This window comes from Streptopelia decaocto (genome assembly GCF_964273445.1).
Source record: "Streptopelia decaocto genome assembly, chromosome: 4".
Taxonomy (NCBI): Eukaryota; Metazoa; Chordata; class Aves; order Columbiformes; family Columbidae; genus Streptopelia; species Streptopelia decaocto.
Window position 1 is genome coordinate 50150352 of NC_138658.1, and position 16299 is coordinate 50166650.

The 16299-nt window shown below is 44.6% G+C and overlaps 2 protein-coding genes across 3 annotated transcripts in view; one reads left to right on the top strand and one right to left on the bottom strand.

Annotated features, from left to right (window-relative positions):
* Positions 1-7090, top strand: part of SCFD2 (sec1 family domain containing 2) — a 203042-nt gene extending 195952 nt beyond the window's left edge. The window contains exons 9-10 of one of the 2 annotated variants that reach the window (XM_082051318.1): positions 3146-3264; positions 6966-7090. In XM_082051318.1, coding sequence (XP_081907444.1) covers positions 3146-3238 — 93 coding nt within the window. In that variant the 3' untranslated portion in view covers positions 3239-3264; positions 6966-7090. Of the gene's footprint in view, positions 1-3145; positions 4848-6965 lie in introns of those variants that run through there. The other variant, XM_082051317.1, reaches the window with a different exon arrangement.
* On the bottom strand, positions 5976-9884 carry RASL11B (RAS like family 11 member B). Its single transcript, XM_082051320.1, has 4 exons — positions 9730-9884; positions 9588-9644; positions 8432-8508; positions 5976-7559 (listed from the first exon to the last, which is right to left on the bottom strand). The coding sequence occupies exons 1-4, from the start codon at positions 9860-9862 to the stop codon at positions 7092-7094; spliced, it is 735 nt and encodes a 244-aa protein (XP_081907446.1). The 5' UTR covers positions 9863-9884; the 3' UTR covers positions 5976-7091.
* Between the last annotated feature and the right edge of the window lie 6415 nt (positions 9885-16299).

Genomic DNA, 16299 nt, shown 5'->3' on the forward strand with positions numbered 1-16299 from the left:
CCAGCTGCATCATAAACCTAAGTCTAGTTTCCAGGGTGGCTTGTAAACATCTTCTTTTCAATTCCTATGGAACACAGTTTTGGTTAGTGAGAAATCATTAGCAAAATTGAGCCAGCCAAAGGCACAGCAGCCCCTCAGTTTGAAATGTGTTTTCCACAGTTTAGTTGTTTTGCAAGGAGGTCTCAAACAGTATTTTGTAAAACAAAGCACCATTTTTAGCAATGTTGGTTGTTTTTTTTTTTTTAATCTGATAACACATTTCTTCCCCATTAGCCTATTGTTAATCTCAAAATAACAAATCAAATTCTTTATCCTCTTGGAGGGGGGTTGAGTTGTGACACACTGATGGACAAGTTAATCCACGCCCGAAATGTATTAATACACCCTGAAAGATAAGCAGAGGGTTAACACGTGAATTGGCTGAGAACTATGCAGGGAGACTTTCCACTGGCTTTCTAACGGGACTTGAGGCTTGACAGTGGTGACATGGGATCTGATGTTGCTTTGCTTTGGCTTAACCCTGCTGGCAGGTCACCCTCTGAGGCAGATTCCTGAAGAATTTTAAGCTTTTACTGCAACTTGCCCTTTGTCCAAATGTGCTGTGTTAGAGGTGAAAGGACTTTGGGGGAGAGGCAGGAGTGGGAAGAGAAAGAAGAAAAGAAGCAGTTGTACAAGTCTCTCATATGAAAAAATTTATGAGTTTCTTGGATTTACCTGGATTTATGCACTATAGCTGTGAATATGCGCCACCTGTTTGGGATTATTCTCTTTTCAAAAAGCCAGGCATTTGTCTAACTTGAGCCAGCATTTAACAGAGCTTTTTTGTGGTGTCCAATCAGGGTCAGGCATCAGGGGAACACTGGCCTCCCAAGTCCCCTGCAGTCAAACAAAGCACTGACATTTATACTAATTATTGGCTCTTGGAGAAATGGAGTGTGGGTGCAAAAACAAAGAATTGACGAAAGTAACCAAAGAACTGACAGGACGCACTGATTACTTCAGCAGTTGTTTGGAATTGAGGCAAATGACATTTAAATGTGGAGTAGGAGACACATGTTTCCATCCACAGAACTGATCTGCATCTGAATGTGAATGACAAATTTATTTCTCATGGAGAAGCACAAAGGAATACAGCATTTCCTACACATCATTTGTTTTTGGATGGTGGTGTATAGCCCCCCAACCTATTGAGAAGTATCCTACTATACAGGGAAGAAATTACCTTTTTTTTCTACTTTAATTGGGGGACTGAAAAAGGGGAAAGAGCACAAGTGGATGTTTCACTCTCCCTCCTCCCAACATGCACAACCATCTATGTGGCTGTTGCTGAGACATGCAGACAGATAAGCCCCTCCAGACGCACCATCAGACGTTTGCTGCATCCTTCCCTGCCCTCCGCTGCGGAGGAACTGCCCCTCACAGTGCGGTGGGTCAGGATGGGAGCTCCGGGCTCCTGGCTGCCAGCAGGAGGGGCAGCCCTCCAGGTGGAGAGACCGGCACACTGCACTGAATAAGGAGGTCTTCAAAGGAGATACACTGTCCTGAAGAGACCTTCCTGGAGAAGAGGTGGACATTATTTCTCTGGGCAATTCTCCCCTTCTCTGTAAAAATGAAGGAACAAATATTCACATTTATCCCCCTCACTGAGCCCTCAGAGATATTGGAGGCAAAGGAGTGAAGTCCCACTGTATTTGACTGCATCCTTTCTCAGACATTAAATTTGGAGCTCTCATTTTTCTCTCTGGGCTTGCTATTGGTTGCACAAATCCCCTTAGGGTTCAGTGGTGGGACTCCAAGTAGAAATTGCTTTTATCTGGCAGTGGCTATTGTTGATGTTTGGCTTGTAGACCCAGAAAACTTCAATAATGTGTCCGCTCATGTTTTTCAGAATTAAATTGCGTGATAACACAATGGGCACATACTGTGCTGTAGTTTGATTCTCACGTAACGTAAGTAAGACAGTGTCAGGCTTTGGCATCTGCAAATTACAGTTTCTCAGCTGTAGGAAGGAGAAGGGATAATCAGTGTCAGTTTGCCACAGATTGTGTGGGAGGACAAGGGAAGGGAGAAGTGAGGGGGAGACTATCATCAGTACAGAAGGGATCTGTAGTAACTTAACTCCAGATTCCTTTCATTATTTGAAGTGAAAAGATGAAAGAAAGAACAACAACAAAAGTTGAAATGCAACAGTACCACACATTTAAGCCGTGCCATGAAGGGGTACTGCGGGAAACACACACAGACATACTCTGCTGTTGTTGCGTGTGCTTCCTCGCCTCTGATTTGCACTGAAGAAGCAAATTCATGTTCAAGTGGGCTAGATAAATCTGCCTTCACATCCCTGCCTGCAGGCCTGACCCAAGAGACACTGCTGAACTTGGGGCTTGGTAAGAGCAGTGTCCTATGGCTTCAACCCCAAGTTAGCTCCATGCAGCAAGAGCATATGCACTCGCTCCTTGCTGGTAGCTTTGCCCCTCAGAGCAGCCTTCATGCCAGGCACCTGCATACTGGTTTTCACTTAAGAAACACAAGATACCTGCATCTAGCAGGGTGTGTATCATGGCTGTAGTGAGCAACAGTTTCATACATCACACCCATGTTGGATTTAAAACCTGACCAAACAAAAGCAATAGCATCTCAGCAGTGCCCCAGGTTGAGCTTTGGTCCTGATGTGCAGAACAGCCTGTGCTCGGTCTGAAGAGATGTTTCTGAGCAGGGACTGTGGCTCCCTACAGCAGCACTTCAGTGGTTCTCACCTCATCTCCAACTGAGAGGCAACAGCCGTCAGTCAAAGCTGTACTATAGGGGAGGAAACCCCTGCTTCATCAGCTGCTGCCACGCAGTAAACACAGTGGCAGTCACAACAAATCACAGGGTAAGATGTGGGTAGAAATGAGTCAAAGCACACATTCATTAAGAGTACAATGCTACCAGTCATTATGCTCCTTAAAATGACTTAACTACAGTTATTAGCAAGCAGGCAGTTTCACTGGGCCAGTTGTATTGCCCTGTCAGTAAACACCAGAAACATGTAGTCTGTCTGGTGCTGGGTGAAGCAAACAGCTCGTATCCATGGCTCATTAGTGCTCTATCCCCCTCAGTTCCCTTTATTTTGACTTGTTGTTTCTTGTCCCCCTTCTTTCAGGTACTTGTGCTCTCCTCCGCACTCCTGACACCACATAGTGCTATTGAGTTGTTGTTTGCCGTGAACCGTCTCCAGCCTGACGCCAATATCTGATGGGGCAGGATCTGTGGAGAAGACGAGTGAGTGCCTCAGCTGGAAACATCAAATCCCTGGTCTGTCCCTCTTCCCAATAGCCTTCAAAAAAAATTATGTGTCCCCTGCTGCAATCAGGGCTCCAGCTGAAATGGGGTGAAGCAGCAGGGTTTTCTGTGCAGCTCATGTGCAGCTCATGGGCAACCCTCCAAAATGGTCCACTTGTCCAGTGACAATTCCCCCCTCCTTCATGGTAATACCATAGGATGCTGAACCACACCAGCCCCACTCTGCATGGCGAGAGTGATCACTTGTAATAATTCCCTAGAAAAGGGGTGACTGAGGACCATGCTGAATTTGCACTCCCTGAGCAGTACTTCCCTGATGGTTTCGCTGGGGTTGCTTCTGGTGGGAAGTGCTGCTGAGGGAGTGAAAGGCTAGCAAAATCCACCCTCTCTGTCACATTACCTTGCAAAACACATGTGTCTTATACAGCATTAACCACCTCTGCTCATACTTGGTCCCTCAACCCAGAGGTGACGGAGCGCAGCCCTGATTTAGTCAGCAGAACAGCTCCTGGTCAGGGGATGCTCTCCCAGTGGGACTGGTGGGGGAGAGAGGCAGAGAGCCAGGCTCAGGGGCTGGGTTATGTGGCTGCTTCTCTCTCAGCTTCCCGATTCCTGCTCTACTTTCTCCACCCACAGTCCCAGGAGAAAAGCCTGTTTCTGATGGCACACTTCTCTGTTGGTTTACGCAGTAGGACATATGGGCTCTGATGGTTTGATAACTCTGGAAGAATCCTCCCCTCACATGCGTTTAAAAAAGGAGAGGAAAAAAAAAAAATAAATCCTATTTTCAAGAGGCCGCAGCAACAGATTCTTTCTTGAGCTGGATTTCTGAACAGCATGAAGAGTGAACAGCTTTTATTTTTAATTTATGACCATGAAAGAGCCACTATCAAATTGACTTATGTAATTTTCCTTATAAAACTTTGATACAATCTGTGATAAAAAAGCAGCAGCCAGTAGAGACTGTGGTTGCATATAGCACCAAGAGTTCTGAATAGCAACATAAAATGGTGGAGCTCTAAAGCTGCATCCTCTTGCTTCATCCAAGGGATGCTAAGACTACCGCTTACACTGAGATAAGAACATGAAATTATAAGTGACATTCACTCTATCATAGCATTCTTTATTATGCCAAAGGAACATATTGAATGGGAAGGAGCTTTTTAACCTTTGTTCACTAGCTAGCATAAGTTCTCTTAAATGTTTATAGTGGTCTTCAGAAAAGGGTGCATTTTGATTTAAATTGACTTTTGGGTGGCTAGAAAGAAACAATGGACCCATTATAAAGCATAGACAATACTGCTTCTATGGAAGCGAGGTTTATAAGAATTACTATAGAATGGAACTTTGTGCTATAAAAAATGAGAAATATTATGAGATTGCAATGTTAAAAGCTCGTGAAACAGTTGGAACAGAGCAACTGGAAAGCAAATACCCAGTCTCTTGGTTTCTTTTCTGTCTTTCTGTACTGTTTAATCTTAGAATATGGATGTTTTGTTAATTCTGTAATCAATAAAGGAATGTTCTTAAAATGCCAAACTTCATCCCTCTTCTCCTTCTCTCCTAATGCGCATGGCTACACATACCAGGACTGTATTCCTCTTACCCATTTTTATTTTGCATTATTTGATTCCCCCTGAGAACCTAAATCTTCTGTCCTGGGAGGAACCTAGAGAGGTTTTCACACAGCTGTGGCTATGGATACTGGGACTCAACCACCATCTCATAATTAGTAGCCAAAGAGATGAAAAATGGTCATAAAAGCTGCTCCTCTTCTAGCCCAAGACAAGTGCAGTGCTTCCAGTGGCCCTAGTGTAATGGTTAGCTCCTTATTTGTAAGAAATAGCTGTGCTTGGGGAAAAGGCCAAGGGAATGAGGGGTGTCCTGCTAGTTACGTGTGAGCAGGAACAGCACAAGAAAAGTTGCTTGGACAAGTGCAGGACCACGGCAAGGAGTATCCAAGCCCTCTGCGTGTGACACTGAACTAAACTCAAAAGGTAGGAGGAGGAGAAAATGCAAACCCACCCTAGGCAGATGGGCTTACTACTGTATTACTAAGCTAAGCAGTGTTTGGTAATAAGCTGAGACTGGAAGGGCAAGCTCAGTTTTGTTTGCAAGTCCAGTCCTAAGTCGCTTGGCTAGTAGCTCATGGTCAAGAAGATGATGATCAGCGGGACCTTGTCAGGCTTTCCCTGCACAAGATATGAGCTGCGTGAAGACCAGGTGAGCCTGTGCCAGTCATGCTTGTCACAGCAAAACAGCCTTCTCAGGATGGCTCTCAGTAAAGCTAATTTAAATATGAATAAAATAGTTGAAGGCTTGTAAATTAAGTTCTTCATTGTGATATAGCTCAATATATTAAGCTTCCTGATTTTTACCTACCTCACACCATTTCTTTCTCACCGGAGTTTTTTTGACGAGGGGAAATGAAGAATCTCATTTTAATTTGAAAGGTGTCTGCCTTATTTGGTTCCTCTCCTAAAAGGACTTCTTAAAAAGGAAGTTGTAAAGCAGTTGTGAGAGGTTCCCCCCTGTGGTTTATGCTAATAAAGCAATAGCATAGGCAGGAAAGGCCTTTTGACTGTTTCTGCAGTGGATGTTAACTACCTTGAGAAAACCATTACTTTGCCTCAACAGTTCACTGGTTATTGCCCATCTTTTCTCACCCACAAAGAACACACAAGAGAACACTCAATTCAGAAATTTAATGTTGAACCAGGCAGTAAGAAAGAAAAGTCCACTCCCTATGAGGAGTAACTGTACACAAAATAAATAAGTTACAGTTTAAACAAAAGCACAACTGGCTTTTTAAAGTGCATGTGTGTAAGGCCTTTTAGCCTGTGAACTCCATTGGCTCAATGTAATTAAAAGTAAAATTATGTACATATAAAACTGCCACCTGTGTTTAAGGATGAAGAGGGACTGGCTCAGCTCTGAACGAACCACCAGCTTCATTGCCAGGAGCCAGCTGTGCTTCTGTGCCTATTGCACACAGAGGTGCATCTTACAGTGGCAGCTATAAGGGACTATCACTCCAACTCCAGGCTTATTCCTCAAAACCTTCATATTGGATCGTTTAGTCTGGACAGGATTTTTTTCAGACAGTAAAAAAAGCCCACAAGTTATTTGTAATTAGGTGTGTTCATACCCTGAAGACAACAGTTTCGCATACGAAGTCTGTTCAAGTTGTCAGTAATAACATAGCTAGTAAAAAAATAAAATACCATTTTTTACAGTCTTGATACTCAGTCATGTCCACTTATTTTACACTTATTTTTACAGAACAATTTCATGTTTGCTTATTTGTTTCAAAATACATGGGAAATATACTGTTCTACTGTGCAATTAAATTAAACAGATACATCATGCTGCCCTTCATCCTTGTGAAAACAATACTCAAGTGATTACATCTGAACAGTGAACTGCAGTTCAGGATGTTTTCCTGCTCAAGTACAGGTTGAGTTACAGCTAAAATATTGTTTCTGCACAAATGAAAGCCCAATCTGTCTGACTGGAGAAAAAGTAAACTTGTTTCATTCACTGGAAAGTTCCTTTTTCAAATTAGAATACTCATTCTATAAGTCACATACTAGAACCATTTCAAGAGTTTGGGTGGTTGTTTTTTTTCCCTTTTCCAACCTGCCACTGTTCCTTTTTTAAGCAACCGCTTGTTTCTGCAGCCATGCAAACACTGCCTGAACCAGCCTGCTTTCACAATGCCTTGGACTCTAGATGCGCCGGTGTTGAATGCTCCAGGTTTCAATCTCAAGCTGGGACTGAAGTTGGGAAGACCAATGGCTCTGCTGTCAAACAGAAGTGACAGTCCTCACTTTGGCAGACAAAGCTTGCTTGAACCTTCTCTTCAGATCCTGCATGTTGGGTGATTTTGGCCGTGGAATAAGAGATGTTCTCCTCCTCTCAGGGGTGCTGGTTGTTTGCTGCTTACTGACTTCTTTACAGAGGAGATGGAAGGCATTGAAGACATCATTATAGTTTTCACTGACTGATACTTCATAGAAAGTACAGCCCAGCATGTTGGCCAGCTGAAGTCCATGCTGAGGTTCCACCTCTTTGATATGCAAGAGATCAGCTTTGTTTGCAACGATGACAACAGGGACTGTGTTTCCTGGATGCAGCTGTCGAACATGATGGTAAAGGTGACTGAGTAGTTCATAGCTCTTATAGTCTGTGATGGAGAAGACAATCACCAGGGCATCTGCCCAGCGAATGCATCTGTTCAACTGCTCATTACAATCCAGACTGTGTTCATGGACCTTAAAAATGAATGGTCTCAAATTAGATGGCTGAAATCATAAAAGATTAAAGGAACCTGTCTTTAAGAGTCTGTAAAGCCTAACAGCATTTTATAGTTTCAGACATAGATATTTGCATTTCACATTGTAAGTACAAACTTAATCTGCGCATGGTGAATAAATGCATATGTTGATTCAGCTGCAAAAAGCTGGAATTTAACACTGGAGTTTGGTATACTCAACTGGAAAATTGACCTGAGTAGTTCTGCATGCAGAGGAAGACTTTGTAGTTCCACAGAATGGGAAATTAACTGGCTAGACAGTAAGTCTGGGGAAGCAAAGATATGAGCTGGAAGCATTTAGACCTGGATTGTTGCCCAGTTCAAAAAGGCAACAATCCAGCATTACTCAGGCCTATATGTTCAAAACTTTAACTTGTGACACACTAATGAGCACAACCACAATATAGCAGACTTTGCTTTCCATCATACACATTTATAAAGCCTGTTGGGTAGCAGCCATGACATTTTTTTCCTACTTGTACCTTATTTGCACAAAATTGTTTTCAGTTTTGTGTCTAATGTTCGTAATATACAAGAAAAAAGATCTTTCAGTAATTCAGCCACTCAGAAGTAATGGGCCTGCAATGTACAAAGGATTCATCAAAACAGCGATTTGCTTACTTTTACTACCAGCACACTACAGGCACGCAATGTATCTGGCTTGACTGGTTGAAACCAAGTCACCACCTCACCCACACAGAACACCAAACTCTGAAATGGACAGCAAAATATTTTCTAGAAAGACCGTGACAAGATGCCACACACAGAGGGACACAAGCACACCCAGATTTAGAGCTGCTTTGGCAAATTGCATGGCTGCATCCAGCTCACCTGGACTCCTGGAGTGTCTTGCACTTGAATAGCCAACATCTCTCCATCTATCTGGATGTGCCTGCTGTAGAGATTACCTGACAAGAACACCAACATGTTCATAAGTACAGCCACCACTCTACACACAAATGTTGCTTCTGCTGCCCATTAGTTGTGTATGAAAAGTTCTATCACTGTTTATGAAGCAAGGAACCAGTGTTACAGACTTTTTATGTGTAACAACCCATAAATCCATGACATTATTAGAAGCCTGGGATTTCATCTTGCATTGACTAGTTTTGAAGCTTGGCATTTAATAATGTGCAACTTGGAACTTAACTGCGTCTTAAAAACTGTCTCAGCTTAGATGTTAAAGTGTGGAAAATAACCAGCTTTTATTACAGAAAAGCAGTTTACCTATTTAGCATTTCCACACCTCCATGAAGCTCTCTGTCAGCTGGCCTGTAAGATCTGTTGGGTTTTAATTTGTCTGGTTTTATTCAGGCCACTTCCTCAGCAAAATTCTGTATATTTTATATTCACATCAGTTAGAGTTCCCACTGGACTACACTCAAGGAAGTACCACACATCTCCTCTTCATTTTCCCTGTTAAGGTGGCACTGCCTAGATCATTTAGATGCTGGCATTCAGTTTGCAAAGAATAATGCAATATTAGGTTTACAGAATGTTTTCTTGTTTTAGCTAAGAGACTTCTTCAAAGAGGGATATTTTCACCATATAAAGTAAACTTCACTAGAGACCAGAGCTGCAGCACAACACAGCACCAGCAAAGCTCTCATCAGAAACTGCACATTGGCTGGGACGGGTATGCACCTTTCCGAAGGTTGCCAGAGCTGCACAGGGAATAAGTTTTCAGCGTGGTGTCAACCCTGTAACACTTCGGTGGCTTTGGTTGGTAGAAGCACCTGGTGGATGCCCCATAGCCCCGGGTTCAAGCGCTGCCTCTTGCCCGCGGGCACTGCCTCACGCGGGGTTTCCACACTTCTCTCCAGGACTCGCCCGCCCCGCTCTCCAGCCGGGCACCCCGGGTGGCTCCAGGGGCCCCGCTCTCCCCTCCTCACCGCTCTCCCCCGGGGGTACCCACCCCCCCAACCCGGCCGCGGATCGCCCGATCTCCGCGCCCGACGGGAACAAAGCCGCCCCGCCGCTCGCCTACCTGCGTTCCTCTCGTAGTCGCCGATGAACCGCCGGGTGAGGAACCGCACCACCAGCGCTGCGGGCAGGTACAGACAGCAACCGTTAGCCGCGCTCTGCCGCCCCGCGCCGCCCCGCACCGACCCCGCGGCCGCCCCCCTCACCTGTCTTGCCCACGCCGCTGCCCCCCACCACCGCGATCTTGACGAGGCGGGGCCGGGCGGCGGCAGCGGCGGGACAGGCGTCCCCGCCGGGCGCGCACTCGGCGATGGTGCACATGCTCTGCGTCAGGCGCATCGCCGCTCCGCCGCCCGCCCGCACCCACGGCCGCCGCGGCCGCTCCCCCGCCGCTTTTCTCGCCCCCGCCTCCGCCCCAAGCCCCGCCCCCGCTCCCGGAGACCACTCAGCGCTCTCGGCCGCCGCCACGCCCCGCCCCAAGACCCGCCCCGTCGGGCAGAGCCGAGTGGCTACGCGGGGCTCTGGGGGGCGGCGGGGGCGAGCGGCCGAGCGGAGAGCGGCGGGACCCGGGTGGAGGGAGGTGAAGGCTGTCGGAAATGAGGCGTTTCTAGGCATGAAGAGAAGCCTAGAAATAGGCACATGTGCGTGTGACCTCCACACTCTTCCACTGTCAAACACCTCCAGCGCTTAACGGCGACCGACCGAGCGCTTCCGAAGATCTGGGCGCTGGGGTCACCTCCCAAAGTCCCGCCGGGCTCACCCGAACGGACGCAGCAGTATAACGGCTCAGCTGTCTGTCTGGTGTTCACCCTGCCGGGGATACACCACTCCTGCTTCCACGCAGGGCCAGGTGCCGGTCCCACATCTCCGTCCACTGCCAAAAAACCTTTTTCCTTCCCCTTCCCTTCCCCTTCTCCATCCTTTTCTCCTTCCCTTCCTTTTCCCCTTCCCCTGCCCTTCCCTCGACCGACTTCGAAAAACCACACTGGGATCAGAACTGCAGCAACTGCGGAGGAAAGAATTAAAACCAAAGAATGAGGCTAGGAGAGGGTCTGTGCCCTCTCAGCTCAGCTATAACACACAGAAATTTAAAAAAAAAAAAAAATCGAGTAAAGCATGGATATGACAACGATTGAAGAAACAACAGAAGATAATGGCAAGGGAGGAGAAATATAAATGAGATGTGCATGGGAAACGGAGGACTGCACCAGCCTGAGAGCCAGGAGTGATCTATAGAAAGCACTCGTAATCCTTGCCGGCGTAAGCAAGGAGCCTGAGCAGCAAAATGGAGGAATAAATGCTTCCCACATGTCAAACAAAGCTTGCTAGGACAGAGTTAACAGAGCAGGATAAAATCAGTCTCCTGTATTCAGGAACAACAGACCTCATAATAAATGCCACTGGGTAACACCGATTGCTAGTTACACAGATGGAGTAGATCCAAAGTGTTTGGCTCAAAATCTCAGCAGGGAAAGTGCTAAAAGAGAGTCAGGGGTAGGACCGGGAGCCTCATGGTGACATTAGCCAAAGACGGTCACCATTGCAGCAAACACATGTTTGTGCAGAGCTTTCTATAAGCTGTAAAACTATGTTTGCGTATGAAAAAAACATATCTGGAATATAATGAAGCAAAGTGCTGTTCCCACAGTAGCTGCTGCTTTCCCAGATAGAAAGGTGAGAGCAGATGCTGTGAGTGATGCCTGGGGCTGAGCAGCGCTGGGTATAGCAGAGGAGCAGCTCTCTTTGCCAGCCACCAGACCAATGAGAGGTCATGGTGGTTTAACTTTGTAAACCGTGAGTATATTGCAAGGCTAATAAGGGCAGAGGGAAAAAAATGTTTGATGGATGCAGTTTAAAATAAATAGATGGGTAAAACTCAGATTTATAAAAAGGCATTCTTAGTCAAAAGAGGAGAGAGTAAGAGACCTAATTAGAAAAGAATCAAGGCTGCAGGACTCAAGGACTTGAATATAAAGGAAAGACTGGATTTCTTTATGCCAGAGCCAGCAGAAATGATCTGGACATTTTATCTTAAGAAAAGAGGAAGGGTTTCAACAGAAGATTTCCTAGAAGTTTGGTAACTAAGGTCACTGGAAACAGAAAATCTATAGGTAAGAGTGAGGAAGATCGCTCTCCTAAGAAAGTTTTGTCTTCAAGATGAGGGCAGCCAGAAGCAGTTACTTCAACCAGGGAAAAAAGAAACAGGGCTATCACACACTGAGAAAGGCATACAGACTGAAGGAAGTCTGGCAATATTTCCAAAACCAACAAGCATTTTGCCTTCATTTTTAATAAAGATGATTATGTGAAAGATGGGAGCAGAAGGAAAATGAGTAACAGGAAGAAAGGCACAGGTAATTACTTCAGTGGGGAAAAACAAATGATCTTGTCCAGAGTGAAGACAGGCCAAGTGTGTGAAGATGAGGGTGAAATGAGGAAGAAGTTTTACTGTAGTGCTCAAATCATTCTGGAATACTTGCATTAAAGAAAGGGAGAAAAAACCACTCACAATAATTTGGATAAATTTTGAAGAGTAATTAAAGATATGTCAATAAATGCGATAAAATGAAGGATGGAATTACATGAAATGTTGCTTAAGTATATGTTTCCCTGATATAATTCTGTTTCTCTTTTCATTAAAGAAAGGAAATGTGGTAGATGCAATATTTGGCGTCAATAATACCTGATCCTGTCCAGACAGGAAACCGCCATTCAAGCCAAAGAATGTGAGGATCAGGAGACAAGGACAGAGGGGTCTTTTCTATGGAAAGTGTTAGGCAGAAGGAAAGCTGCTCTGTGGGATTCATCAAGGCTCCTGTCATCCTTCATATTTACGTTATAATGGTGTAATTGAGAACATGAACATTATAATGAAATATGCTGTTGGCAGAGCTGGGAGACATCCCCAGTTTGAACAAGGGTGGGAACAGTATATTGGAGAAACTACATGCCTCTTAGAACTAGATTGATGAAAATATTATTAAATTTGATAGTACTAATGACATGCAGAGATTAATTGCAAAAATCTCTTCCATTGACTATGAGATCAGAACTTGGAAAAGAAAGACTAGTTAATCACGAGATGAGTAGGAGTTATGTAAAAACGGAAACATAAACCCAGTTATGTCAGATGAGTAATTTCAGAAAAGATCTGTAGTACGATGTGTGATTCTGTCAGCCAGTCAAGAGTAAATCAAAGTGGAACAAGTATGGACAAAAACCACTATGACGATCAGAGACTGGACAGCCCATTTCAGAGGAGGATAAAACAAACTTGGTATATTCAGTTTGGCAAAACCAAGAAACTGGTGCTTGGGAAATGGGGGAGCCAGAAAAGTTAAAACTAAAAGCCAATGTGAACATGAGAACAAGTGGGTATAAGCTGAACTCTGCAGCCCGAGTAGCAAAACACTGGAACAGCCCTCTGATAAGAGTGACAGGAGCAAAATCAAGACTGATTTCTTTCAAATGGAGCTGGAGGACTTTATAGAAGGGATTACACCATGTGTTTGACTGCAGTGGGAGTGAGATTGGATGACCAAGAGAACCCTTCTAGAGGCCTACAGAGAATTTCTAATACCATTGCATAAAAAAACGTTTAGGCCTAACATATAGCAATGCATGCAGCAGTGGTGTTCCCCACACGTAAAGGCGTATGAAAAAAAAGGGAAAAGGGAAAGGGTGACAAAAAGGAGATGACACCTCAGTAAACTGGTTTTATGAAGATGATTAATTAGGGAGTGGATGAAGTGGTAAAATAACCAGAGAATGGGTTCTTCTCCCTCTGTCTCAGAACACAAAAAGCAAAACAATCAGATAGATTGGAAGGTGGAACTTCTGGAAAAACTGAGACACAAAATGTATTCTTGTAAAATACGCAATTGAGCCACTGAGTCAATTGTTGTAGGAAGGTGCTCAGTCAAAAATTAAAATCATCACTGTACAAAGAAGGAGTGTACATTTATAAATTTTGAGAAGATTGGGTTTTACGGTACTTTGTGCTAGCACAAAATTCCTAAGCATCCGTAAATTAATCTCCTCAAATTTTGAACCAGTCTCTTTAATATTATGGACCAGAAAGAGATTTAACACAGTATCGACAGGCTTCCTCATGCATCAGCCTTTTTAATACAAAATTTCATGTGACTTCTCAGTTATGCAGAAGTGACTTCTGCCAGACACAAGGTCTTTGCCCAGATGGTTGTGGGTCAGAGTCAGTGTGAATATACACTTCCACACTCCAGGGACACATCTCTATAGTTTGTTTTGTGCTACTGAAGTTGCTTGCAGCTTACACCTTCCATAAAACACTTCTGTTGACAGCTAGGGAATGAACCTTACTTTGTTATCTAGTGCTCCGGTAATTAACTTGTAATGTGTTTCTTCAGAGAAACAAGTGGTGTGGACACAGTGTTCAGAAACACAGGCAATGTCTGCTCATTCCAGATAAGTATTTGCTTCCCAAAGCACCATGGATCCTCTCTTTGGCTTTATGGGAGTAAATACAATAAAGTACTCTGTTTGTGGCACTGTACACGTGTCCCGTGCTCCCAACATGTACAGCCAAGTCCACCAAGCCCTGTGAAAAGCCCGAGAAGACCAGAGTTTACCTCTCCTCTGGCACAGCCCTGAGTCACCTTCCAAGAGCAGAACAAAAGAGGGAGGGAACAGAGATATTAAAAGAAACTATATAAACAAGAAAACAATTCCTCTCTGTACTGGGAGAGATCTCCTGGCCAGTGAAGGCCCAGCTTATGGAGTAAGATAGGATCTTCGTTCCACAAAGCGGGGAGGGAGGGACACGCTCCATGCACTCTCACCTACCCACAGACTCTACATAGTTTCTATAGCAGCACAATAGCAGACATTTTTCTCTCTCCACAAGAAAGCCTGAGTAATGTTTTGCAATTATATTAGCCTGCATTTTAATCAGATTTTATCTTCCTTAAGCTCGCATTTTTTCCCATTTCCTCCTTACGTAACGCTCCCAAACTCTCATCCAAGTGGAAATCTCAGAGTTTTCTTTTCTGTTCAGGGCTCCCCATCTGCTGCCAGTATTTTTTTTTTTTTGTCCTGGTTTGTGCCCCCACAGTACAAGCAGTTGTTCTGCACACAGAATGCTGGTTTGAGCTGAAAAGCTGGGGTGGGTAGAAAGCCCGTATGACAGAATATCTTGAATTAATGCAAGCTCTAATGCTTAAAAATGTATATGAGAGCACTCAGCAGAAATTTTGTTTTCCATGTTAGGAATGGCTCAGGATCTATACTAAGCCCTCTAAAAACTGTAGCATTAAAGTGCCATTGCTGGCCTCTCTAAATCTCATCTTGTGTTACAACTGAGTCAGTTTATCAAGGGGCTGAATGCCTGGGTTGCTGACAAGTCCTGCTGTGCCAAACAAACCTTAGGACGATGGTTGCACCAGCAGAGGAGTGCTGGGCGTGGTATAGCTGCTCTCAGTTGCTAAGCAAATGAAATATATGCTTTTTGCATATACCATCTGCAAGTCTAACCTCTGCAGATCCTTTAACTTCGTGGAGTCACCATGCAGAATTTACATTCATGAAACTAGAGGGGCAAGGCAAAGTTTTCGTTCCCACTTCTCCAGATGTTGACTGTCAATTCTGGACAGGCAGCAACTGGCCCTACAGTGGGTGCCTATGTCCTGCCCTGCTCAAATGGGTCAGCCAGGGTGGCACAAGCCCTTGTTGAATGTGGCTCGAGCTGACCTGGTTCTGAAGTGGAAAGATACTGAAAGCTTTACATTACTAATCAAACTTCTTTGGTAAGAAGGATGTAAATTCAAGTCATGCCTCCATAATAAAACAGAAAGTTATGACAAGTGAACATGTAGGTTGCAAAGTCAAATGCAGAAAATATAGGAAATGCCAGAAATAAGATCTCCTGGGCAACCTTAACTCATCCTCCCTCTTGCATATGCATTTCGTTACAGCCTTAATTTGATAATGTCATACTATTACACTGTCTCCTGTCATACTGGCAGTCTGTCTTCTATTTGCCCATGGGAACAGAACACCAAAATATATTTGAAGATCTGGATGTTATTCAGCACTCCTTTTAAATCCTCAGTTAACCAGTCCGTGGTGTTACAGAGGAAATATTCCCTTAGTACAGGAGTTACTAACTCAGTCATAGGCTGGTCGTGGTGTATAGCAAACATACACGAGAAAAGTTCAAACTCTAAGCTGACTAGACTGGCATGTACCTTCCACTGAAACTCCTTTCAGTTGCTACCTCATTCTGTAGTGAAGTCCCATAGACATACTGCATTGAAGCAGAGACTGTAGCCCTGGAGTTTCTGAGATGAATGGTTGAACTACCAGGAAGGACCCCTTCTCTCTCTTTACCTGAATGACCATCAAATCCCTCAGGGCAGTGGAATAATTGTGATAGGAAGTTTAAGAGAACCGTGTCTCGTGTACACGCTAGACCAGGTGTTTGAGCTTGTGTCTGTGAATGTCACAGACCTGGGACCAAAGGCTTCGTTGGAAATGGGAAGGAAAGAGGCAACCTGGTTACACGGGAAGCAAGTGTGACAGTAGGGAATTACAGGCCAGGTACCTGGCAGGGAAGGGTGGTGGGATAGGTGAGAGGTCCCTGGGAATAGCAGGCACAAGTCTTCCCATCTGTGCTCCAGGTGCAACTGGTGTAGCAAGGGGCTGTGGGGGCAGTTGGAGGGAGAAATGCCTGTTTTACAAGAAGAGAGAAGGAAAGGCTGGCTTGCTTGGCGCCTGCGAGACAATAATGACTTGCTGCC